Genomic DNA, 27,397 nt, shown 5'->3' with positions numbered 1-27,397 from the left:
AGCGTTGAACTCGGTTTAGTCGGCACAAGATACCTTCTTATACAAGATAAGAAAATACAACAGGGTCTGTTAACTCTGCTTATAGAAAATGAAGAGCAAAGAATTCGCATCAGGTGTGTTTTGCGTTTTTAATATTTTTAAAAAGTAATTTATGAAGCCACTTTAATCTGTATCGCATAAAAACCTATTACATTACAATCCTGCCACATTCAAAAAGCTTATGTTTTGTAAATAAAAAGCCTGACAATGTCACTGCTTAATACTTATAAGTATTGTGATTTATATTTTACTTCGGCAATCGTTATAGGACAACTAAACTATAAATTTAAATAAAATTTTACCCTCAACTACAGACGTTGCATCCATCGATTCCGCCATGTTTCTCATTGACACGCGTCCAACTCGGAAACTCGGGACTTAAAGAACATTTTAATTTTGTAATTACGACGTTGTGGTGGCGTTCATGTGCGTTCAACTCGTAAATACGATCTATCCGACATGACTTGAACGCACCATTTCTCTACGGAATTGTCAGCGAGGTTTGCACTTTCACATTGAAAACGAACTAGGCCTACGGGTAAGTTCTTCCAAAGTAACTCCATTTTATTTACTTAAGCATCCCTGCCACTTCTGTTGATTTTGGTCTGTCTATCAATGTTAAAGGCTGTTTGGGATGCTGAAAGCCAGTAATTACTTATTAAAACCTACATTTCTCCGAGCTCGAGATTTGATTTCGAGACCTTTTCAGCACTTTGCGGAAACAATACTCAATTTGCATTACATTACTCTATTTAGTGATGGTTCATACAATGTCACTGAGGTTTTTATGACTATTAACATCACTGTCCTTTCATGTTGACAGCAGTTTGCTGACTCTCTGCAGACTCTATTGCTGTCTCGAAAAACCCTTCAACATTGGGAGACCACATATCACTAGTTAATAATCATAGCTGTCAATATATGCTATAAATGTTCAAGCATGTGAGTAGTATACTTACACTCGTTAAAACACAAACTTCATGGTCAAATTTCATAAATATTTATTTCATATCGATGAACAATAACTACAGCAGTGGGCTACAGCACTTTTTCAAATAAATGCTATAATAATAGTAATATTTTTGAGGGCACATCTGAAACACTAACATTTACAAGTAGTACTTGGCATTAAAAACAATGGCAATACAATATTTTAAGACACTTGGTGTTTTTTTTTTAAATTAATTTTTGTTTAATTTCTGATATTCACAGAGTTTCTGCAACAGTCTAAACAGTTAATATCGATATAGATACAAAACCACTGTGAAAACAGTTAGGGGAGTGAACTGAAGGAGGGCGAACGGACAATATGCCAAAGGAAAAAAAAAACTTCATGGTCAAATTTCATAAATATTTATTTCATATCGATGAACAATAACTACAGCAGTGGGCTACAGCACTTTTTCAAATAAATGCTATAATAATAGTAATATTTTTGAGGGCACATCTGAAACACTAACATTTACAAGTAGTACTTGGCATTAAAAACAATGGCAATACAATATTTTAAGACACTTGGTGTTTTTTTTTATTTATTAATTTTTGTTTAATTTCTGATATTCACAGAGTTTCTGCAACAGTCTAAACAGTTAATATCGATATAGATACAAAACCACTGTGAAAACAGTTAGGGGAGTGAACTGAAGGAGGGCGAACGGACAATATGCCAAAGGAAAAAAAACCCCTGAAAAATATATTCCATCAGTCTCTGGCTCACCCATTCCCTTCAAAGACAACAAAATAGCAAATAAATGATATGTAAAACTCTTCATTTACAAAAATATTCCCAAGTTTTCCCTTTTTAGTCCAGTCTGCTACTAGTGTTAAATGGTTCACATTCAGATGGAGAAAGGTTGAGAGTGAGGGGGTCATGCATTCAGCTAAGCAGTTTAATACTTACACCTCCTCTTGTGCTGTTCCTGAGGCTCTTGTGTTCTGTTGTCACTTTGATGACATTCTTTAAAATCTGAGTTTGAACTGTAAACAGCAGAATCAATATTCTCGTTCTCTTATTACACAGCAAAAACCTTTTATTAGGTATTTATGTGTTGTTTTCCAGTTAAAATATCTAAACATCTTTAAATAATCTAAGAATATTTATTAGTATATATATATGTGTGTGTGTGTGTGTGTGTGTGAAATGAGGCTTATGCCTAAATCTAGAAAAAAATGGGCCAAAAAAATAGAAAAAGTCTTAATATCGCTTTGCTTCTCACATAAATTCATGTTGTTTTAAGATGTTTAGATTCTTCTAGAAAACAAGACAAAGATCCTGATGAATAATTTTTTTTTGGCTGCATAACCTAGAGCAGGAATCCTCAAATCTGACCCACGAGATCCACTTTCCTGCAGAGTTTAGCTCTAACCCTAATCAAACACACCTGAGCATGCTAATCAATGTCTTCAGGATCATTAGAAAATGACAGGTAGCTGAGTTTGATCAGGGTTGGAGTTAAACTCTGCAGCGCATTGGACCTCCAGGGCAAGATTTGAGGAACCCTGACCTAGGGTCAGAGATGTAATCTAAGTAACCCTGGCTTTAATTCCTAGAGATTTTAATTTTTTTATTTGAACCAAATCCACGAGAAGAGTAAATACATCCTAATTCTAAACCATTAATACATCAAATCCCTTTTTATTTTATAGTGGGTTTGAATGGAGGCATGCAGGTGATCTAGAGCCCTTTTCAAGAAGCAACAGCACTTAAAGACTGCGTTTGACTGTGTGCACCTGTAAATGAAGATGTTCATGGATCAAAGCTCATACTGTTAGCATAGTAAACAGCTGCACATTTACCAGATGTAGTGACCAAACTGTGTTCTGTAATGGTTTTTGTTTGCTTCCGCCTCATGACATGCAATCCATGGTCAGTCTGATAGAGGGCGCTAGTGCTTGACGGCTGCAGTAGAAAATGGCACTTGTGGGAGACTCCTGCCCTTTCTGCAGAGGGTTTGCATGTCAGGGTTTAAAAGCATGGTGAGGGTGAAGGCAGGTTAGACCATAACACTGATATACACAATACGTGAGTTTTATTTCTCCATAATACAATAGAACTAGAAAGGTATATATTTATATGTATGTATGTTTACATTTGAATGTTCATGTGCATCTGAACCGAGATGCATATAGAGTTTTTTACAACTTTGAAATAATCACACAATGTACAAATCACAGACATAGAAAACATTTAAAAACACAAAATTAAAAAAAGGTTTCATTGTTTTTAAGAGTGTCAATCTTACATTCAGGTCTTGGAGTGAAAAGTAATATTAGCCTTGACCTTAAATTGTGGCTCAAAGCTTTCAAGCCATTTTTGTTTTTAAATTTCTTATTTCTGTTCATATGGCTACAAGTTTGCTACAAAGCTACACATTTGTCCAAAAGCTGATGGAGAATGTGTCTCATCAATCATAGAAACTAAATCAAACCTTGACTTTTAAAAAAAAAACATTTTTGGTCATTTTTTTCTTTTTTCTTTAAACAAAATTCTGAAATAATAGCTGAGAATCAAAATTTTCTAGTTGTATTTCTATCTTATACAGTAAACACAGGATCATACACACACGCACGCATGCATACATCCACCAGGAGTAAATTTTGACATCACCACACTGTAAACTCCGTCAAGTTTAAAGCTCTGGGGATTCATTTGCGCACACAGATGAGTGGGCAGACTGAGGAAAACACAAAATGCAACGTAACATGGTAAATAAGAATGATATAAAGTAAAAGGTAGTAGGATGTGTAAGGTGAGAGGTGCACTTTGATCCACAGACTGTGATTGTCATCACTTAAGGTCCAGAATATCCTCCTCAAAAGATGTGGAGAAGGTAAAAGGGCTGGCCGTGGGAGGGCTATCATCTCGTGGCTCCACCGTAGAGCCAGATGAGCAAAGCCGATGGACATCAGTTTCTGCATCTACAGACTCCATTCCCACTCTGATTGATTGGAGATATCTTATAGTCAGTATACATCACTGGTATACTTGTGTCTAACATGCAGAAATAACCTTTCACTTGCTAGGACTGGGCGACATACATGCTTTAAACATTATAGCTTGATATTTTCAGTCTACTTAACACACTGCTGTTCAAAAGCTTGGGTTGTTTTTTTTTAAGAAATAGCTTTTTATTGAGAAAGGACACATTAAATTGATCAAACAGAATAGTAAAGACATTTATAATATTATAAATTATGATTAAATAATACTATTTATTTAGAATTTTAAATAAATGCTGTTCTTTTGAACTTTCTATTCATCAAAGAATGCTGAAAAATCGTATCACAGTTTTAACATGAATAATAATTAAAAATGTTTCTTGAGCACCAAATCAGCACATTATAATGATTTCTGAAGAATCATGTGACACTGAAGACTGAAGTAATAATGCTAAAAAATTGGCTTTGCCATCACAAGAATAAAGTACATTTTAAAATATATTTTAGTTTGTAATAATATTTTATTACTGTATTTTTATCAAACAATGACCTCAAACCTTTTGTATATTGTGTAGGTCTATATCTTTTTTTCTTTCAGTAACTGTAAAAAGCTGCAAAAGTCTTGAAATTATTAAAGCATGGGCTAAATGGACTAAGGAGATTTTTTTTGTTGTTGTAAAAATATTACTGTTTATTAGTAATGTAATGTTTTAGTACATGATTTTTATGGGGAAAAAATGTAATTGACAAAACATTCAACAGATTCATAAAATAAAAAGTGACAATTGAGTTTTGAACCAATTAATTGAAACGGTTTATGAAAATGACTGATTTAAGAAAATGAATCGAACTTATCAACTCTGTGAATTTATCATGAATATTCAATATGTATTGCCCAGCCCTACCACCCAACCAAAACACGCACACAGACACAGACACAGACACAGACACACACACACACACTTACTGCTCAGTGGTGCTTATCTCTGCTGTTCTCTGTTCTTCCTCCTTGGTTTTCTTGCTAATTTTTCTTTGTTTCACTGAGTTACCATCAGCCTTACTGCTGGGTTCCTCAGTCAAACCTATAACAGGTACAGAGGACAAAGACAAACTCAGACACACACAAATTCATATAATACTGATTATATAATAATAATACATAATTCAACGTAGTAAGCCGAAATTATAAAATGACATTAAATTGCACCCCCAGGAGTTGCAATAGCGCTTCTAATAGTCCACTCAGCCATTATTCTGTGTGTGTGTGTGTGTACACACACACACACACACACACTTACTGCTCAGTGGTGCTTATCTCTGCTGTTCTCTGTTCTTCCTCCTTGGTTTTCTTGCTAATTTTTCTTTGTTTCACTGAGTTACCATCAGCCTTACTGCTGGGTTCCTCAGTCAAACCTATAACAGGTACAGAGGACAAAGACAAACTCAGACACACACAAATTCATATAATACTGATTATATAATAATAATACATAATTCAACGTAGTAAGCCGAAATTATAAAATGACATTAAATTGCACCTCCAGGAGTTGCAATAGCGCTTCTAATAGTCCACTCAGCCATTATTCTGTCTGTGTGTGTGTGTGTGTGTGTGTGTGTGTGTCTGTGTATGTAGGGTGTGAAGTGTGGCAGTCTAGTAATTCAAGCAGTTTATCTAATGTGTGATCAGAATGTCTCACTCTAACACTTCATAATACAAAATGTCTGTCTCATCTCAGTTTGACTGCAGAACAAGCATTACAACAGATCAAGTATGCATGTATCGTTAACAGTTTTTTTTATCACCCACAATTGAAAGGTTAATAATAAATGGTACTGAGCTGCACCACTTGTCCAACCCGCTGCGGCTGATTTCTTTTGGTACATTTCTTGCCAGCTTCCCGCTGTGCCGCACAAACGTAATGATAGCTTTCGGTTCAAGAACACACAAACACAGAGACACTCACCCAGCAGTTCTTTCCGTGTCCGGCTGGCGATCTCTTTGATCTCCATGCGAGACAGCGAGAGAGAGGTTGTGCTTGCGATCATGGGAGTGGGGCCGATCACACTGGAGGCAGGTGCCGTGAGCACTTTATTGACCAACGGAGACTTGAGGGGCCTCTCTATGCTCCGGCCAACTAGGTTGCTCAATGGGATCTTATAGATGTGTTTTGAGGGAGCTTCACCTTGAAGAAAGAAAGGGGTAGTTGGAAAGGGGCAAAAAAGAAGAGAGAGAAAACTAACAAATGAGATGTTAGAATAAATGGTGTAACTGCTACAGAGTTAATAGTCTGTCTAGGTGCAGAACTGCTGCTAGGCACATCAATATCTAATCTGCACAGAATGATGTTAAAACACACATATAGAAATGCACTCACACACAGAGTCACTGCTGAATCCATTATACTGTAATTAGACTAATTAGCTCAAATGAAAACAACTGTGTTGTACCTACCCACAGGTAAGCGTGCATTTGTGGAATAACTAAAACAGTTTAATTTAATTCTGATGCAACAGTCTTTTAGTAAACACACTACCATTCAAAAGTTTAGGGTCAGTAATACATTTTTAAAAATGTTTTTGAATTGATAAGTTCTTAACGCTAACCAAGTCTGCATTTAAAAACAGTCAGCAATATTAGGGAAATATTACAATTTAAAAAAAAAAACTGTTTAATTTGAAAATATTTTACAATCTAGTTTATTCCTGTGATGACAAAGCTAAATTTAGCAGCCATTACTCTTCAGTGTTGCTTGATCCCTTAGAAATCATTCTAATATGCTGATTTGGTGCTCAAGAAACATTTATTTAACTACTTATCCTTTTTTATGATGTTGAAAATAGTTGTGCTGCTTAATAGTTTTGTGGAAACTGTGATACATTTTTTCTTCAGTATTCTTAAAAAAGGATACAGCTGAAAGGAACAGCATTCATTTGAAATGAATATCTTATTCAAAATACAATTTAAAATAGCAAATTATAAATGCTTTTATTTTCACCTTTGATCAATTAAATGCGTCCTTGCTGAATGCAAGAAATAATAATTTATTTAAAAAAAAAACCAATCTGACCCTAAACCATTGATTGGTAGTGTAAGTAGTTATCTAATACCCTACTCTACTCTACTTTTTCATATATACAAGACCCATAAGTATTGCAACATTGGTACCCACCTTGGCCATGCCACTCCAAATCGTTACTGTGTTCTGATGGTCTTTGACTGTGTCACACTGCTTTTTCATGTTCAGTCAGACAAATTGCTCGGATCAGGAAACTTATCACATCACGTCTGGTTAGAGCATGTCTGTTTTTATAGCATATTTTTCCCTCTCCAAAGTGTGGGCTTCAGGCTCATGACTTGGACTTGAGTCAGACTGGAGTTTGTTTTTAGACTTCATTGCAATTACTTGTGACTCAACTCAGACTTGATCTGATGACTCCAGTTCACAGACTGACATCGTTGATTTTTTGGGTGCACTGAGCCTAATCTCACGTTTACATTTGTCAACTGTCGTAAACATTCGGCCAAATTAGGTAAAACAGTAAGTTCAACCCAAATAAAGCCCACCAAATTGGAACAGGAATTTGATTTTTTGGGAAATTTGATGGTCCACAACCAGAACAGTCTGATTGGTTAGGACTCTTCATTTAGTGCATGAAAATTATGTTTTTACAGTACAAGTCTATAAGGTAAATGTACAGCACCACACATTTATCACGGTTAACTCTCATATTTTCTATCTGCTTGACTTAACTTGACTCTTGACTCAGTCTTGTAAAACAATGACTTGACATCATGTAGATAGCTAAAATAATTTTGAATAGATAGTCTCTAATACTCGTTCCTCAGAAACTAGGGCAACCACATGGGAAGGGCAGAGGGGCAGCCACTTAATCAGAGCTGACTGTCTGCCTATGTTAATGAAGTATTCCATGTATCACTTTTTGGTCATTTTGGGCAGAGCGAGAGCAGGAAATTATGGAAACTGCAAGGCCACTGGACAAAATGGAGTTAAATATCAACGTGAAGTGTCACCCCACCAGTGTCTCAATAAAAAAAGCAAAAACAAACAAACAATAAAAATATATATATGCTGCCAGATAAAGCTTTAATAAAGAACCAACACAATAATAAAATACTATAATAAAAATCAAACAAAAAATTGACATAAACCTTAAGAAATACTACTTTTATCTGGGTGAGAGGGTTCAATATGTGCATGTTGTTGAATATATGCATATGGGGTAGTGATACTATGATTGCTACAGTATCTTGAATACTGTGGAACAGTATTGGCATTTTTGATTAATAAACTACACAGACATGGTGATTCAGAGCAAATAATTCACACACATTTTAGTAGCAACAAACAAGAATCTTGAAAACTGTAGTCATGTTAGATAAAAAAGCAAGGATCTGGTTAGAGACATGACAGTGTCCAACAGCATACACCAGGCAAGGAAGAATGCTTCCCCTTTAAGTTAATTTAGAATAATTAGAGAGTCATAATCAAACACAGGTCTGTTTTGTTATAAATCCATGCGTGTGTCTGGAATACACTGAAAGTATTCCAAAGTCATCTTTGTACCATGGAACAGCAACTTTGGAAAGAAATATATACATACACACATTGTATTGTGTGTGTGTGTGTGTGTGTGTGTGTGTGTTTGCATATATATATATATATATGTGCACACACACACACTAATTTAAATTTGGGTCAGTAAGAAAGTAAAGGTACACTATGTAACTTTTTTTTGTTCAGAATTTACAAAATGTGCAATTATATTATGAATCTGTCTTCTAAAGCGTGTTTTTGTCTTATCCTGAATCATTATGGTATGACTATAATAAGTGTTTATATTCAGACTATTTTAGACAGAACAGGACGGCAACTGCTGAGGAGTTGTTTACATTAAATTAGCAATTTACCTTAAATTAAAAAACAGTTATTTAAAATGAATAACATTTCACAACATAACAGTTTTCATCACATTTTTGATCAAATAAATGCATCCTTGGTAAGCATAAGAGACTTTTTTCAAATACATAAAATAATCTTACCAAACCCCAAACGGTAGTATAAGTAAAATAATAATAATCAAATTTGTTCTATACAGATTGAAAGAAAATAAAAACATACAACAAGAAATGGTAACACTTGACAATAAGGTGAAATTAGCTGAATTTAGCTAATGCATCATGCATTTACAGCATGAATTAATCCAGGTTAATGTTAATTTATAAATGTAACATTGATAATTATTCATGTTTGTGGAAAAAACACTAATGCTATTTTATACTGCTTGAAATGTTAGAAATGAATTTGTAGAAAGAACAGATTAATAAATACTGTAAAAGTACTGTTCATTTTTAGTTCATGATACCAAATGCATTAACTAATGTTAACAAATTGAACCTTATAGTAAAGTGTTACAATCTTGCTGTATTGTGAATGTTATGTTGAGATGATTAATGGTATGTTATCCGTCTATTTCCCATGGTGCAAAAATGGCAGCCACAGACAGTTGGCTGGATGTTTAAAAATACCAGGATGTGGATTTTGTCACAGCCCCTTGATGGCTATCTTCAGGCCTTGTGTGTAGCCAAAAGTGCTAAGCTCTGGAGGGCCGTCCAGACCGCATGTGTGTGTATGTGTATGTATGAAGAGGGGCTCTGACAAAAGTATCCATGGTGACACAGCGATCTGTAACTCATGCTGCAGCAAATGTGTCCCATTTCCCTAAAGCGTCTGTTCAGCCATCTCTGTCTGTCTCTATGTATCTGTCTCTCTCTGTCTATTGATTTCCTCTCCCACCTCTCTATCCCATTCACTTCAGTTTCTCTCCATTGTTCATATTTTTTCCTAAAGACTCCTCAAGCCACCATTTTTTCTCTGTCTCTGTCATTCATTCTATGAGACTGCAAGAAGGAAGGGACACATTATGTTAGCTGCATATTTCACTCAACACCGTCTGCATGCGTCTGTTAATTGAATAATAGACAGGGTGAGTCTCCGCGGTAGCGTGCATTAGTGAGGCAGCATGGGAAATGTAGGCAACAGAAGTGCCTGCAGTACCTTCAGAGTCTTTAGACATGTAGAGGGTTAGCTTGGTGCCGTAGGGGATCCGAATACAATCTGGACCAGGGATGGAAAAGAGCAATATATCAACCCAACCCACGCACAGATTAAAAGACAAATGCATCGTAAGACAATACACAAACACAGACTCACAACTCGCATACAAAACTCGCTACCAGAAGAAATGCAGGACTCCTGAACGCAAATACCCATGTTTAACCTCTATATTAAGTTTAATAGCATGGGAATTCAGTTGAATTGTTCCATCAAGAGAAGAAGCCTACCATCTCCAAGCGGGGAAGGGAAGACAGGCATCTCGTAGCCAGTTGGAGTCTGAGGGGAACTCTGGGAACTAGTGTCTCTGGAGCTACAGTTGGAGGCAGAGTTTATAGGTGCTGACGAGATGAAATAGATATCAGACTACAGAAAAAAGAGAGGAAGAAATAACAAGAGAAAAACTGTAAGAAATGTGAAATGACTGATAAATGTTTGGAAAGGATTTGTATAATTTATAAAGAAGAATTATTTATTATTATTTAATAAATATTATTTATTTATACAGAAGAATGCATCTTATAAAAGAGACAACACTGTCATCAATACGTTTTCAACTGTTAATAAATTTTCCATGTGTTAAAGCTGTGTAAATTCTTTTTATTAGAGTGTACACTACCATTAAAAAGTCTGTGGTTAGTGAGATTTAAAAAAAATAAATTCACATTTTTATTCAGAAAAGATGCATTAAATTGATCAAAAGTGACAGTTAAGACTTTTAAATAATGCAAAAAAAGTGTATTTCAAATAAATGCTGTTCTTTTGTCAGCAAAAGAAAAATTTGAAAAAATTTTATTAGAGTGTACACTACCATTAAAAAGTCTGTGGTTAGTGAGATTTAAAAAAAATAAATTCACATTTTTATTCAGAAAAGATGCATTAAATTGATCAAAAGTGACAGTTAAGACTTTTAAATAATGCAAAAAAGTGTATTTCAAATAAATGCTGTTCTTTTGTCAGCAAAAGAAAAATTTGAAAAATGAAAAAACTATTTGAAAAATCGTTCATGGTTTCCACAAAAAATATTACGTTTTTCAAAATTGATAATGCATTTGCCATTACAGGAATCAATTATATTTTTTAAAGATTTATTTTTGGCATTTTTGCCTTTATTTTTTTGCCCTTGAGTCGGGATTCAAACTTGGGACCCGTATCTCAACGGCGCACTGCCCACAAGGCTATCGGCACTGACAATCAATTAGATTTTAAAATGTATTAAAATATAAAACAGTTATTGTAAATTATAATAATATTACTGTTTTTAGTGTATTTTCGATCAAATAAATGCAGTCTTATGGATTAAAAAGTCTTACGGATCCCAAATATTTAAAAAGTAATCTAAAAAGAGTGTAATAAAATATTTAAAATATGGTTTCAGACTGTACAATAAAAATGTCATTTACACCAGATAAATACACCGCTATATAATGGTCTTCATAGGTAGAACCTTATGGCTAGAACACTTACTCTGGACGCAGTCAGTTGCAATTCTGGAACGACAGCTGTATATACTAGGTTGCCATTAACGACTAGTCGAATCTCTATGGAGTCAGTGGTGAATGCAAGGATATACGGGAATGCACACACTGTGACACAGGAAGTGACAGAATAGTGAGACATCTCAATTATTTCCACTAATGCAAATGCAAAACGAATGTTGAACTGTAGAAAAATTAGTAATAACAAAGAATTTTCAAGATCCTAAAGGCACTGACCAATAGCGTTGGGCATTTGATTCCAGCTGAAATGGAAGTCTGAAGTATTGGGCTGAATCATGGGTGTTGCTCCGTTAAACGGACACACCTTCTTATAGACGCAGATATCTGTTAAAAGAAAAGTCCAGCTTTAGAGAATCTGACTATGCAGATGCAATCACTGACACTGTAATAGACACTAACTGTTATAGCAAAGAAGAAGTCCAGCCTCTCCATCTTCATACACATCTATGGCAGCAACAAAGTTCACCTGGAGAAAAGTAATAGACACTCATGTTACCGATCAAAAACTGACAGTTTGGTGTACATAACTGATAAAGTGAAGGGGAGGATATCTAGATCGTGTTATATTGTGTAAATGAATGTGTACACTGCTGTTCAAAAGTTTGGGTCAGTAAGATTTTTTAAAAGAGGTTTCTTATGCTCTCCAAAGCTTCATTTATTTGATCAAAATACAGTAACAGTAATATTGTGAAGTATTACAATTGAATGTTTTTTCGATTTTAATATATTTTAAAATGTAATTTATTCCTGAAAGCAAAGCTGAATTTTCAGTAGTCAGTACTCCAGTTGTCAGTATCACATGAACCTTCAGAAATAATTTTATATGCTGATTTGCAGCTCAAGAAACATTTCTTGCTAATATCAATGTTGAAAACAGTTGAGCTGCTTAATATTTTTGTGAAAACTGATACATTTTTGTCTGGATTCTTTGATGTATAGTTCAAATGAACAGCATTTATTTGAGAGAAATCTTTTGTAACATTATAAATATCTTTACTGTCACTTCTGATGATCAATTAATTGCATCCTTGCTAAATAGAAATATACATATATAGTATATATATTTTATATAAAAAAGAATAATCTTCCTGACCACAAATGGTAGTCTAGCCTATGTTTGTATTCAAGTGGCTGTTTCTCACCCGGTTGGAGTCTACATGGTGTAGTCTGTAAGCGTCTCCTGTACTCTCATTGATCAAGTCAAACTGATGTCTGTAGGCCACACAGATCATGTGATCATTCTCTCCTGTTGGGCCATCAACCAGGGCCATGACCACCGGTGAGTCACATAAGCAGATCTCCTAAGAAAGGAGACAGCAATCATTCAAACTGTTGAGAGCTTTTGAAAAATCTGTCTGTGAGAACCGTTCCTATAAACTACAAGTGACAATAAGATGCAGTTAACGTCAATGCATGACATGTGTAAGAGTGCTGAATCCGTCTCATACCCGTATGTACTGGAACTCTTCCACAGGTGAGTCAGTAGTCCCTGTGACTGTAGCGATAGAGCCAAGGCAATCGAGGCGTGACTGTTTCCTGGTGATCAGGAGGAGCTTGTTTCTTATCGCCGCAACGATTCTGAGCTCCACCCCATGATGCGTGTTTATGGAGTAGAGATGGCAGCCTGAGGAAACACATTTCTGTTACTTGATTGCGATGATCTTGGAAATCATCTAATTTATTAGCTAATTATTAAATTCTTCAAGAAACTTCAAATTTGTCAAACCCGTATGTACTGGAACTCTTCCACAGGTGAGTCAGTAGTCCCTGTGACTGTAGCGATAGAGCCAAGGCAATCGAGGCGTGACTGTTTCCTGGTGATCAGGAGGAGCTTGTTTCTTATCGCCGCAACGATTCTGAGCTCCACCCCATGATGCGTGTTTATGGAGTAGAGATGGCAGCCTGAGGAAACACATTTCTGTTACTTGATTGCGATGATCTTGGAAATCATCTAATTTATTAGCTAATTATTAAATTCTTCAAGAAACTTCAAATTTGTTTCATTTATTTGATCAAAATACAGTAACAGTAATATTGTGAAGTATTACAATTGAATGTTTTTTCGATTTTAATATATTTTAAAATGTAATTTATTCCTGAAAGCAAAGCTGAATTTTCAGTAGTCAGTACTCCAGTTGTCAGTATCACATGAACCTCCATAGACAGCATAGCTTTAATAAGCTTATAGGGATCATTCACCCAAAAATGAAAATTCCGTCATTAATTACTCACCCTAATGTCGTTCCAAACCCGCAAGACCTTTGATCATCTTCGGAACACAAATTAAGATATTTTTGATCAAATCCGAGATCTTTTTGACCCTGCAGATACCGCAACAGAACTCCCACGTTCAAGGCCCAGAAAGGTAGTAAGGACATCATTAAAATAGTTCATGTGACATCAGTGGTTCAATCGTAATTTTAATATTAAAGTCGTTATTTTTGTTTTCTTTGCATACAAAAAGTATTCTCGTAGCTTCTTAAAATTAAGGTTGAACCACTGATGTCACATGGACTATTTTAACGATGTCCGTGCTACCTTTCTGGGCCTTGAACATTTCAGTTGTGTTGCTGTCTATGCAGGGTCAGAAAGCTATCGGATTTCATAAAAATATTTTAATTTGTGTTCCGAAGATGAACGAAGGTCTTACGGGTTTGAAACGGCATTAGGCAAAGTAATGAATGACAGAATTTTCATTTTTTTGGTGAACTATCCTTCTAACTACTTTGAATTAGAAAATTTCAATTTCAGAATGTTGCTTCACCAACACTCGTATTTAGAATGTAAATAATATTGTCCGATTTTAAATCATTTCAAATATTTGTGTGGCCTTCTTTCGTACCTTTGGTTTTCTCAAGCTTGTTCTCTCGACTGTCACACTTGGTGCGGACAAGCTGCCGCTCCTCTATCCCCCGTTTGAGAGAGCTTAGTCTGTAAACATACAGTCGAGCATCTTTCCCTGCAACACAGTCGAAATTGGATATAAAGCAATTGGAATTAAAGCTTAATTTGATTTAAAGACTCAAGCACTCTGGTTCAGTTTGAATATTCAAATGAGTGTGATTACTTTAGCTGTTTAGGGAATTCTACAAACAACAGCTTTCAGAACCGTAACTATATGATAACTGGTTGGCAACTAATGAGAGACCCGTCTCATCAAACTGAATGACATCTCAGCTAATGCAACATGTTTGGTTTTCAAATGCCTGTCGTAGTGAATGAAAGTTGCTTGGTGACCGAGTTGATAACCAATTCATTATTTTCCCTCTGGAGAAGCTGTGCTTTCCAATAAGAGTGAGAGTTTGCTGTACACCATCTTGAACTAATGATCAGAATAGAAAAAGGCGGAAGACTCTAAATTACATGGATCCCTAGTCCGTGCTTCTCTTTATAATGAGCTATAAGTCTAGACAATGCGAACCAGAGATGCTGCCCGCATGTGTGTGTGTTTGAGATACTATTTTGTGCTATTCCCTGTTGGCTAAAGATGCTCATTAGAGCAAAGACCTAGAGTTTCCTTCGCCGCTTTGCTTTGGTCTTTTTCTTTCTCACGCTGTCTCTCTTCTGGCAGATCATTTCACACCCTTTCTTCTACCCACATACGAATTGTCTCATTCATATGCTCATGTAAATAGAAAAACAACACACATCTTACCCTTATCTGCTCTTGCAATGAGGAGGTCCTGAGGTTCAAGCACGTGCATTTGTTTGACAGTCAAGGTTTTGTCAAATACCTGCACCGGAGGCAGGGTTGGTGAATCTAGATCAGCATGCAAAGCAAGATTAGTTTGTGGTCTGCATGGTAACTCAATCCCCCACTGAGATTTGCTTGCTTTGATTAAGACACATTTGATAACTATCACTGTAAAAAAAAACGTATAAATTCTTTGTAATATTTATAAGCATTTGTTTCGTCTGTAGTGTAGTGGTTTTGCTTTACATACCTGCATTGGAGAACAGTGGATCTGAGGCTAAAAGGGAAGATAAAGGTAATCAAATTTCAGTTTTTTAGTAAAAAACAAAACAAAACAAGAAAGTGCCTTGAACACTACCATTCAAAAGTCTGGGGTCAGTATTTTATTTTATTTTTTAAAGAATTTAATACTTCCTTATTCAGGAAGGTCACATTAAAATGATCAAGAGTGCAATTAAAGTGATTTATACTGTTACAAAATTTAAATAAAGGCTATTTTTTGGAAGAATCCTAAAATATGGATTATTCATTGAAGGCTAAAATCCTAAAGCATTGTTTCCATAAAAATATTAAGCAGCACAACATATTAGAATATTAAAAAGATTTCTGAAGAGTCTGAAGACTGTTCAGCTTTGCGATCACAGGAATAAATTACATTTTAAAACATTAAAACAGAAAACTCTTATTTTAAATTATAATAATATTTCATAATCCTGTTTTTACTGTATTTTTGATCAAATAAATGCAGCTCGAGTGCGCATAAGAGAGTTCTGTCAAAAACATTTTAAATCTTACAGACCTTCTTTTGAATGGTAATGTTTATTTAATTTTCTTATCCTCATGTGTAATTTACTTTTTTCCACAGACAACAAAAATTTTTTATTGTCGGCACTAGTATTTTTGTGCATTTTGTCCTTTTGTAAGTTTGACAGCCTCTTCTCATTGTTCCTTTTTATTGTATGGAAAAAGCAGCATCAAAGTTTCTTTTTGTAATCCCCCCCCACAAAATGAACTCAGTTCAATGTCCATTAATACAATCCATACAATCCAGCCTGGTCAAAATTACATTCAGTCTGTCTTTACAAGTCATTTGTAAGAAAACTGCTCCTCTGTCCAGTTGTATTGTTTCTCATGAAAAAGCATTCTCACCTTCCAGCAGCATGACCCCTGCTGAATCTGTGGCGACCAGTAATGACTGTCCCCACGAATCTCCACAGACTATATCATACGGGAAGCTAGTGCAGAACGACTGTGACTCCCATGGCTGCAGAGAACATGGCAACACACAGTTAGAGATGAACCGAAAGCAAAATAACAGCATCCATCTCACTTTCCTCTTGCCCTCTCACCTCTTTCCTGCAAAGACCAGTGGTGACTAAACTGGTGGGTGCATCCCCTCGAACTATAGTTTTCAGCTTCAAGGCCTGGACGCAATATTATATCTATTAATGACATTACTCATATTGTGACATTGTCTTTCATGCCATATCTTTATATTTTATTCGTATTTCTACATCCTACCTGTCCCACTCGAACAAACTCAGCCTGGCGTGCCTCTTCTTTTTTACGGGCGGATTTGGGTGATTCTGGCAGTACGTCGCTGAATGAGCGTCGGTTCAGCATGTTCTGCGGAGAGAAGGGAACCTACAGGAGCGGTACAGATAAAGATGGGTCTGAGAGACTGACCCAGAAACAGACAGAAAGACAGAGCAAAGCAGAAACTAACAAATTCTTACACCACTGTTCTTTACCAGCCATCATAGATAGAGTTAAGAATCAAATAATGATGGTTCAAATTCTGATTTACTATAGAACACTCATTTATGATACTTTTTGATAAATAACTGATTCAAAAAATTCATTTGTTAACAAAAGTTATCAGTTGTACTGTTTTCTTGCTGCATATTAGAGCAACACAACAGAAAGGTTTACTGTCAGAGTAAGATGAAAGTAAGATTTTAACTAAACAATACAAAGACAGTAAGTCTTTGTATTGTTTAGTTAAAATATTACTCTTTCATTAAAATGAATGGAACTGGTTCTTGATTCCCAACTCTAGTAAATGAAGAATAGAAGAACCCTAAAACAGGAACAGTAACAGACAACAATAAAAAGAAAGTGTCCATCTCTAATGGCAACTGACAGGGGGCTGCAACAGAATGAAAGTGCATTTGAAAGCTCAGTGGTTTGGAAGAGTGGTGTAAATACGACTAAAATAGAACTGTGCGAAGAAACAGTGCAAAACATCTGAAAATATATGGCAGAAAAGGAAATGAGGTAAAAGTCTGAGGATAAACATAGTGAAATACAGAAAAGTATTGGGCTATATCAGTGCTTTTCAACCTTTTTGAATCCAAGGCCCTTCTTTGTCCACAATAGTATTTGAAGGCCCCATGACTCTGTCAGTCATTTGTAATTTACTACCGGTAGATAGGGATTTTTTAAAAATGTATAATTTACTAAAAATATATATATATTTTAGAGCTTGGCATAACTAGAAAAATATGCATTCATTGTGAAAATGCAACAAAAAAATTGCATTTTCAGGTCTAGGAATCACACTATTAAAATTTGGCTTCCTCATATATATCAGTTTTCCTCATATATATCAAGACAATGGGAATGCTGATTCTTCAAAAGAAAAAAAAACTGTTGTTTAGAGGTGAATTAAAGTAAGAGATATCTTAATTTTTAGTTATTTTGGCTTTTTTTTTGAGGCCGCCTTGGCAGTTTGCTGAGGCCCCCTATTAGGCCCCGCCCCCTGATTGAGAAACATTGTGTTCATACCTTGGGCATGTCAGGCATGAGATCCTGGTACAAGGATCTGATCAGCATGTCCAGAGTGCGCTGACGTTTCTGAGCAAAAGTGGGGGTCTCGAGAGTGGCTTTTTCTCCATTTATTACTATAGGAGACAGAAGGATAAAGGTAGCAGTATTATGTAACAGAATTACCCGTAAGAAACAGCATGACTCATTTTACAAGGTCTGTTTAACGAAAGCATCTGCTTTACTGAGTTCATGAGCCAAAACAAACCATTAAAGCTGGTAACAGAAAAACACAGGTGTATATTCTAACAGGAGGTCTGTGTGAAGCAGACAACATTAAAATGACATTTGGAATGCATTTAAAATGATGTAATCTATTTTGACTGGGACATGAAATATTAGTAGTCTTAGATTTTATGGCTTAAATTATTATTAATAGGCTGTGATATGGCTGGTATTCACAGGCTTGGTTACATCAGCAGAAAAGTGATGTTTCAGGGGAAAGTTGTTATATTTTGGTGAACGATTAGGAACACAACTTTATGTACTGGTGAATTTACTAACATTTAACTAGTAAAAAGTCCCTGAACTCCTGGTGGTCTGTGAACACTGGAGGGGAAGGGAGCGGTGGGCCAAACAGCGGCACACTCTCTTCTGAGAAAATCTTCAACCTGCAACAAAACAAAATGATTAAGATACAAATAATATACACTAGCATTCAAATTCGTTTTTTTAAATGTTTTTGAAGTCTAAAATATTATTATAATGTAAAATATCTGTTTTCTATTTAAATATAATTTAAAATGTAATTTGTTCCTTTGAAGACAAAGCTGAATTTTCAGCAGCTATTACTTCTTCAGTGTCACATGATCCTTCAGAAATCATTCTAATCTGCAGATATGATCAACTTTGAAAACAGTTGTGCTGCTTAATATTAGAGCTCATATTATATTGTTAAGGATTCTTTGATGAAGAGAATGGTCAAAAGAACAGGAATGATTTGAAATGGAAACTTTTGTAACACTCAAAACGTCCTTACTTTCGTTTTTGATCAAATTAATGCACCCTAGTGGAATAAAAGTATTAATTTAATCTAAAAAATCTTTTGAACAGTAGTGTATATACAATCTAATAATATTTAATGTATTATTAAAACAACATTTAAAGGCACAATATGTAAGATTTTTTTATTAAAATATCCAAAAACCACTAGAACAGTGTTATATATTTTGCTGACTTGGGTACTTACATTATCCCTAATGTTTGGAAGAATGTTTAAATCCAGAGAAATAAGCAATTTTAACTAGTGACACGGAGCGTGTTCATAGTGTCATTGTGTTGCCTGCCAATGACGTCATAACCCCTCGATTTCCGAACATGGAAACACTAAAGACGCTTTAATATGTTGTGCGTACCGGTGACGACCGCATAGAGTAGCATTATAACAGAACTTTCAAATGTATCTAGTATGATAAAACAGCGCTGCTTTTTTCCCCCACATACGCACGACCGGAAGGAGCGGAAGCGGTCGACTGTGGCATAATAAAAGCTCCGCTGCTTTCGAGCCGTGTGTCACGCTCGTTCAGCGGCCTCGTTTCACTTCGACGGCTTTCAGCCTCACCCTGCTTCATTCTACGTTAATAAATCATTAGCTCATCCATGAACATGATTTCTGCCCGAGTCCCGTCGGATTGCATCGGCTGTGGGGATGAAGACGACAACTCCCATGATTCCACACTCAGTCATGGCGTCATCTAACTACGCCTTTGTCTATTTGTTTATTTTGAATACGCGCCCTCTAGTGGCAAAAATTACATATTGTGCCTTTAACATGTGCTATGCATAAAAAGTAAAACCTCAAATACACACACAAACCTGTAACAATCATTCTGGCTATTATATCGAACTAAGGCAAAAATATCTGTGGTTTATGTAAAGGAAATTATACAATTGCTTGATGTGAAAAACTTCAAAAATGTATTTACATGTATTTTTAATCATTGTCTTGTAAAAAAAAAATCACCCATAAATAGCCTAATTGCTGTCATTGAGTGACTCATTTCATCATTTCCACTCAGCTTGAGGATGAAGGATACGTGTGAAATGGGAGCGAATCATAGAGGGTTTGAAGGACGGAGAGGCGTCATCTCCCTCCTGAAACACAATGGTCACAATGTCGTTCCCAATATGTCTCTTCCTCTCTACCTGCACAGATTGAAATAATGAAAGCTATAATCATGCATTAATGAAACACATTTTAAAAGGCTGCTTTTGTTACCTGAAACTATTACACCAACTTTTTTCTGTCCAGTCTGAACAAATGATGGACAAATGTTTCATTTTGAAAAGAGCACATGCCAATGTGTATAGGTTTGTTGGTCCGTGTGCATGTGTGGACATTCAAAAGCTGCTATATGACCTCTGACACCTCAAGCCTGTTAGCCAGAAAGCATAATTGAGCTTGTTAATGAGTCTGCACCATTACGGTCGGAAAGGAGCTTTTATCTTTTATCTCAAGAGCCCACACACACATATAAAACATTCCCTTAAAGCTCAATTACTACATGGCTGCTTTTCACCTGCCCCTCTCCGCCAGCTAGTATCTCTCTCATTCTCTTTCTCTCTCCCACACACAAACACACGCATCCAGACACAGATACATGCGCATGACCATGAGCTGTGACAGGAATGAGTATTTACTTATTGCAGCGACAGATTAATTTCTACTGAGAGCTCAATTATGATTCTCTGCCACTTCCCCTCTTCCTTACACAAGAGCATACTTCCAGTGACATACCGTTTAACACTTGAACAATACCAACATGACTGACTCTCTTACATGTTTCTAGCATCTGACAAGCAGGGTTGAGCCTTCTAGGATCAGTCAGTTAACTCCAAAAATGCCTCATGTTTTTCCAAACCCATATGTTGTTCATTGCACAGTGGAATTGTTGTCAGTAACATGTATAACATTTCCAAAATTGTTAATAAAATTACCTAAAAACAATTATTTGGCTTTGCTTTAACAAAAGCCTCAACAATATAAGTCAATTTCATAGCACAGGTTACTGAGTTATGATTATGTTCAATTGAACACATGGGATGGAAACTCCTTGCTTCAAGTCCAAATAGTTTTTTGAAATGTTAATTAATTTGCATAATTTAATTTTGCAACTTGAACAGAAACGCAACAATGCAACATTTTTGAATCAGTAAATAACGACTTAAATATCTTATGATTTACAGCTATTTACACATTCAAAAATGTTTGTAGTTTCTGTTTGTAGCTTGACAGATGCAGTTACTATGAACTGTCCTTGATGGAAAATAACTGTAAAGGTTCTTCTTTTGTGTTCCACTCATTTGAAACTCATTTGGGTTTGGAACGACATGAGGGTGAGAAAATGATAACTGAATTTCCGTGTGTGTGAACTCTCCCTTTAAAAAGAGTTTTCTTTCAAGAAAAGACTTGCTCTCCCTTGTGAACTCTACTTGATTTCTGAGTCTTCCGACTGTTTGGTTTGTCTGCATGCTTTTAGGGGTCGGTAAGAGACTTTGGAGTGCATCAGCTTTCCTACTCTTTTCATGAGCGGTTCAGCATTGGTAAAAAGGTGGTTATTGACACGAAGGGCTGAAGAGGCTCTCGGCTGTAGAGTGTGGAGATCTTGAACCGATACAAATACTTTGAAAATCCTACTATTGTGAATGTTTCCACAAGCACTCCAGTGTTCAAGAGCACTACTTGTACTCAATCAGACATATGATCTGATAGAAAAAGTGAGAAACAGAAGGGGAGAGAGAGAGAGAGAGAGAGAGAGAGAGAGAGAAAGAAAGATGGATTGCTGTGTGTGATATAATCAAGAGAAGAGCGAGATATGAAGTGAGAGAGAGAGTGAAGTGATTGACGCTTGATGTAATCAGGATATGGAGCTGAGGGGGGAAGGGGGAAAGGCAGCAGAGAAAAGAGAGGGAGAGACTGACCGCTGTGATGTCCAGCGCTTTTGGATGTTAAATATAGCCTGTTTTCCCCTCACCACCTACTGAGCTACAGACTGCCTCCTTTCTGCCTCAACAAACACACACAGCTCCCTTCTCTTTGCTATCATTCAAATCTCTCTTTCATTCCTCCTCTCTGTCTGTGTCCTCTGCTCTCTATTTGTCTTTCTCTTATTCTGCTTATAGTTTTACTTGGATGTGTTTTTTTTTTGTGTGTGTGTGTGTGTGTGTGTGTGTGTGTCTAAAGTCTTATTCAGATACAACTGGTTTTTGAAAATCCCGTTTGGATAGTGCTCATATTGGGAATGGGCTGATAATGATACTGATAATACGAAAACCTGATAAATATTGTCATGGTTGGTAAATGACATATTAAAATTCTATACTATATTGTCTAAATAAATTCAAATCAAAACATTAAAAAGTAAAATTAGTCATTTTAAATGTGACAAGTGAATTTAGGCACAACATTATAATGGACAATAAAATACCCCAAACTTTTGAATGGTAGTGTAAATAAAAATAAACAATATGGTACAAATATACTGTGCATCTTATAGCTTATGTGTATGTCGTTTTGTGGTGGGGGGGGGGGGGGGGGGGGGGGGGGGGGGAGTAAAGAAAAGAGAGGGAAAAAAAGAAATACAAAACCAACATGAACACAGAGCATTAATAAATTTAACAAACATCAAGGGAGTCACCTTATGCTGTTCACATGCATATTCTAAAATAAATGTGAATTATAATTAACTGCATTGTACATTCTTAATATGGTATATTTCTGATTGAAACAACATTCAAATCACATCTATTTGGCTATTGGTAATTATTATTTAACAGTGTGCATATATAGCACAACTATTGACAGTAGAAAGGGAACAAACAAAATATTTAGTATTATGAGCATATTAGGAGTGGTTCTGTGCTCACCATTGCTGAACATTTCATCATCTGTCAACTGTCCATCTTTGGCATAAAGAACACCAAATTTAAAGTTTACACTGCCCTGTGAGAACATACAAACATATGTGATGAGCATACATTAGGAATTCATTAACAAACTGATACAGAAATCATTAAGAAGGTAATTTATTCGCACTGCATACAAAAATCAAACACATACACACATTTGACAGTACACACCTCTTGCTCCTCCAGCACCAGTAAGTCCTGCCAACAATAAAAAAAAAACTGTTCAAAAAATAAATTATATCTCAGTACAATAAATAATTCAGTTTCCAACGAGGTTAAATTTCTAAACATCAGTTAGGAGCACTAATAGTGTGGGTTACACAAACATTACAGAGAGTGTGTTCATGCATTCAAATATCTGAATGCTGCTGACAATAGCCTTTGATTAGTGGCACACATTTCCACAAAGGCAAAGCTCTCGGGAGCAATAGCAGCTCACACAACGCCTGCGTTTGAATGATTATGAAGCAGAACAACAAACCAGAGCAGAAACAGACAGTAATTAACAGAGCAGACAACATGTGATGTTGATTGACAGGTGTGGGTGGGCACCTTCTGAATCTCTGGGTTAAGGATTTCCCTTGGGCCCTTTTCAAAACGATCCACATTCATGGCACTGGAGGGCAAAAAGGTCACATGAATGCAACGCATTTTAATCTATTTCACTCAAATTAAATGTTCACGTGCATTTGTTTACTGGCAAGCAGGATGCATTATAAACAGACTTACCTTAATATAGATTTGACTGATAGTGTTTTTGTCGGACTGTATGGAAGGCTGATTTTTAGAGTACCCTAAAGAAGAGGGACACATTTCGCAAATTATACGAATATGAAGCGAAATATGACATGGCATAACATGACAGCAAGCCAGTATTGCTGGAGGCTAAGACACAGGGTTTTATAACCGAGAACTTGTTGCTCATAGGAAAGTGACATTTAATACCTTTGAGACAACAGAGCCAAACAATGTAGAGTCGCTTCATGAAGAGGTCAATCTGTTATGTGAGTCACTGCACAGAGCAAAAGTGACGCACACACATGTTGTTACCTGTCACTGGCTGACTCACCGTCTTGCGCCACAGGATGGCTCGATACTGTGGGACCCTCTGGTTGTTCTGGTCTGACAGAACCACAGACAGGAAGAAGGGATTCTTCTCTGCATCTGTCCCCACGTAGTTTTGATGAACTACAGAATGAAGAATGAAGGGAGAGTCACTGCCTCTGCTTTTTATTTCAGTAGCTATTAAATGCACATTGCTATTTGGTTTAAATGGGATGTACTTGAACACTCAATGTTAAAATACTTTACAGATGTCAGAAATACACTACCGATCAAAAAGTTCATTAAGATTTTTTTTTAAAGAAGTCTCTCACCATGGCTGCATTTATCAAAAACACAGTAAAAAACAGTAATACTGTGATATATATATATATATATATATATCACAATTAAAAGAACCAAAGACTTAAACTACTTCAGTCTGTGTGCATTGAATTTATTTAATACACGAGTTTCACAATTTGAGCTGAATTACTGAAATAAATGAACTTTTCCACAACATTCTAATTTATTGAGATGCACCTCTATATATACATTTTTATATTTTATATTATGTAATGGCTGATACTCATACTTGTGCTGCTTAACATTTGAGTGGAAACCTAATGATTCTTTGATGAATAGAAACTTCAACAAAACAGCATTTATTAAAAAATGTAATCTTTTGTAACGTTATAAATGTCTTTACTGTCATTTTGTATTGATATACTGTGCCGTCTCTTACTGACCCCAAACATTTCAATGGTAGTGTACAGGAAAAAATTGGTCGATGCATATAAAAGTTTTTGGAGCTATTTTCTTTTCTGCCTTCTTGATGTGCTGCCTGCGCAATGTTGCTGATAGATGCCACACCAAAGTGCTGTGACCATGTGAACTGTCCTCAGAGATGTGACTGTGAAGATGCCTGTTTATTTAGATCTATTCCTGGCGCATCAGAATAAGAGGGAAAGAGGAAGGAAGGGATAGAAGCCTGCTGTTTGAGGAGAATATTTTGGACTGAGACAGACCAGGTTTACAGACAGAAGACAAATGAAAAGAGGCTGAAATCCAATTAGAAGACAAGATCTGGTCTGTCTCTGCATCTCCACCCTTCCTCTGAAGCATATTTGGTCTCTCTCCCCCTTTCTCATTCAATCACCCTCTCATTGAATGAAAGGTATTTGCAGTGATTTAAATCAATTAAAGAGACATAATGCAGCATCTGCCTTAAAACATGTGGGAACAACAGTGTTTGTTTTTGTGTGAGGAAAGGAGATAAAGAAAGACAAGAAAAAAGAGTGATGAAGCATATAGCTGGTAAATGGTATGGTAAAATGGAATTGGTTCTTAATAAGAACTCAATTCCCAACCCTACTTTGATTATTCTCAAACTGTTCAGTTATTCCCTATGTAATTCAAGTTTTTCTTTTCCATAGACTCAAATTAGTGTTATTCTCTTCATTATGCTCTGCTGAGTAAAAATAAATCACATCCCAACATGGATATGTGTGCATGTACAGTATGTGTATACAAGATCATTTGCAAGTTTGTGTGTGTGTGTGTGTGTGTGTGTATGTGTGCATATTCTATACTTGGCAGTGGAATCCTACCTTTTCCCAGTAAGTACTTGAAGTACCATCTGGTATGATACTCTGGGTTCTCCAAATGGACGTCAGTTCGCCTCCATGTTCCAGGCATGTAGTCAGAGGCCTACAAAAAAGTCCCCCAAGAATTTAACCAAGATCAATCAGATTTTTTTAAATATACAGTATATAGAAATATTTATGTTTAATATATATAAATATACTTTTATGTTTAATATATAAAATCTCTATGTTAGTCAGCTAGATAATATTATCTTGGAAACCAACAAAAATTGCAACAAACAATAGGGTGAGAATGCATCATCTTTTTCCTGGACATGTTCTGGCCAGGATTTCTATGTTGCCTAAAATGTCTGGGTTTTGGCTTTGTTATCCTATTGACATGCTCCGTAGGCTTCCCATACATTATATGTAGGCGTATTTGTGCATTGTTTGATCATTCTCTGTAGGTCTCACATGCCATGATTGGTCAATTGCGCAAACTGAAATTGTGAATTGAAAACATGCCCAATGGAAACACATCAATTTCGCAAAAACTCCCATATATTGCAAATTATATTTACGCTCATATAAGGGTGGTTTTTCAGGCAATTTGTAAAAGGACTATTTCACAAAACTGCAATGGAAAACAGTTTTTTTGCATTTACAGGTCACCTGGCGTATACGTAAAACTCAAATGATCATTCTTTAATGTACTATAACCTGAAGAAACACCTCTCAAGTATAAGGGGCTTTCCTTGCCATTACTGCTTGGATAACCCCTTATTTATACTGCACACGTCTGTGGCACATTACGGCTCCGACACGGCCACCGGATTTGATCACGGCCGCTCTAGTTAATGCTTGTGTTTATACCAGCCTCTCCGTGGCACATTCCAGAAGCGACTCTCTGCGCTGCTTTGCTAAAGATACACGCCTATTGTATGTCTCCTTCGATTAAAAATAATGGCTAATGCGGTGGCTTTGATATTTGTAAACCTACCAACATCCGTTGTCATGACTTCATGCGAGAGTAAAAAATTACGCTTTAGTTGCATAACATCGTTTAGGCTATTGGAAACTCCATCATTTTGCAATCGTTTTTTAAATCGACATTTATACAGTAAATATCGCCAACGTTTTGTGCAAATCTGTCATGGAAACGCAGCTAATGCCTGCACTCTATTGGTCAAACTACTTTTCACTCATTACCTTCAGCAACTATGAAAAAAATAGGCAAACAAAGCCAAAACTGTAATTTAGAAATCCCAACTAACTAAGGCATGTCCAGAAAAATAGGTTTTATAGGCGCCCTAAACATAGTACAGGTCATAAAATACAAACCTTTATGTCCAAAATGCAGAAAAATGAATGAAGTGTAAAATTTCAGCTGCAAAGCAACACTGGCTCAAAAGGACAAGTGACTGTTTTGTCAACTAGCCTGAAACTCTAATACTTTTTTATTGCTTTGTTGTAAGGCACACACATACATGCGAACACAAACATGTCTGGTACACATCTGCTCACCCAGTAATTAATGCCATCATGTTCCAGCACAAATTCCAACTGATATTTTCACGCTGACAAATTGTAAACAACTCAGCGTAAACAACAGCCTCCCTATATACTCAAAAGAACCCTAATCACTATGGTGACAGTCCAGCCTAAATCATTAACAACCAATCAGAGGTCTGTTTTGGAGGGATAAAGCATTGGAGGTTGTCATAGCTACAG

General features: G+C 36.1%; 1 protein-coding gene across 1 annotated transcript in view; it reads right to left on the bottom strand.

The window, feature by feature from the left end:
- Positions 1–3,485: 3,485 nt before the first annotated feature.
- LOC107597971 (GTPase-activating Rap/Ran-GAP domain-like protein 3) overlaps positions 3,486–27,397 on the bottom strand; it is a 64,720-nt gene continuing 40,808 nt past the window's right edge. The window contains exons 4-30 of the mRNA XM_016289194.1: positions 25,691–25,790; positions 24,109–24,227; positions 23,769–23,833; positions 23,592–23,655; positions 23,211–23,237; positions 22,998–23,073; positions 22,769–22,791; positions 20,168–20,276; positions 19,947–19,992; positions 18,636–18,742; positions 18,093–18,208; positions 16,827–16,949; positions 16,655–16,729; positions 16,455–16,569; positions 15,556–15,582; positions 15,267–15,371; positions 14,454–14,570; positions 13,338–13,513; positions 12,754–12,912; positions 12,011–12,077; positions 11,828–11,935; positions 11,580–11,698; positions 10,343–10,478; positions 10,056–10,115; positions 5,943–6,161; positions 5,277–5,391; positions 3,486–3,977 (exon numbers count right to left, since the gene is read on the bottom strand). Of these exons, the coding sequence (XP_016144680.1) occupies positions 3,827–3,977; positions 5,277–5,391; positions 5,943–6,161; positions 10,056–10,115; positions 10,343–10,478; positions 11,580–11,698; positions 11,828–11,935; positions 12,011–12,077; positions 12,754–12,912; positions 13,338–13,513; positions 14,454–14,570; positions 15,267–15,371; positions 15,556–15,582; positions 16,455–16,569; positions 16,655–16,729; positions 16,827–16,949; positions 18,093–18,208; positions 18,636–18,742; positions 19,947–19,992; positions 20,168–20,276; positions 22,769–22,791; positions 22,998–23,073; positions 23,211–23,237; positions 23,592–23,655; positions 23,769–23,833; positions 24,109–24,227; positions 25,691–25,790 (2,724 nt within the window). The 3' untranslated portion in view covers positions 3,486–3,826. The remainder of the gene's footprint in view (positions 3,978–5,276; positions 5,392–5,942; positions 6,162–10,055; positions 10,116–10,342; positions 10,479–11,579; positions 11,699–11,827; positions 11,936–12,010; positions 12,078–12,753; positions 12,913–13,337; positions 13,514–14,453; positions 14,571–15,266; positions 15,372–15,555; positions 15,583–16,454; positions 16,570–16,654; positions 16,730–16,826; positions 16,950–18,092; positions 18,209–18,635; positions 18,743–19,946; positions 19,993–20,167; positions 20,277–22,768; positions 22,792–22,997; positions 23,074–23,210; positions 23,238–23,591; positions 23,656–23,768; positions 23,834–24,108; positions 24,228–25,690; positions 25,791–27,397) is intronic.

Source organism: Sinocyclocheilus grahami, unplaced genomic scaffold (genome assembly GCF_001515645.1).
Source record: "Sinocyclocheilus grahami isolate Dianchi unplaced genomic scaffold, SAMN03320097.WGS_v1.1 scaffold12.1, whole genome shotgun sequence".
Lineage (NCBI taxonomy): Eukaryota > Metazoa > Chordata > Actinopteri > Cypriniformes > Cyprinidae > Sinocyclocheilus > Sinocyclocheilus grahami.
This window is presented reverse-complemented; position numbering and strand designations above follow the sequence as displayed.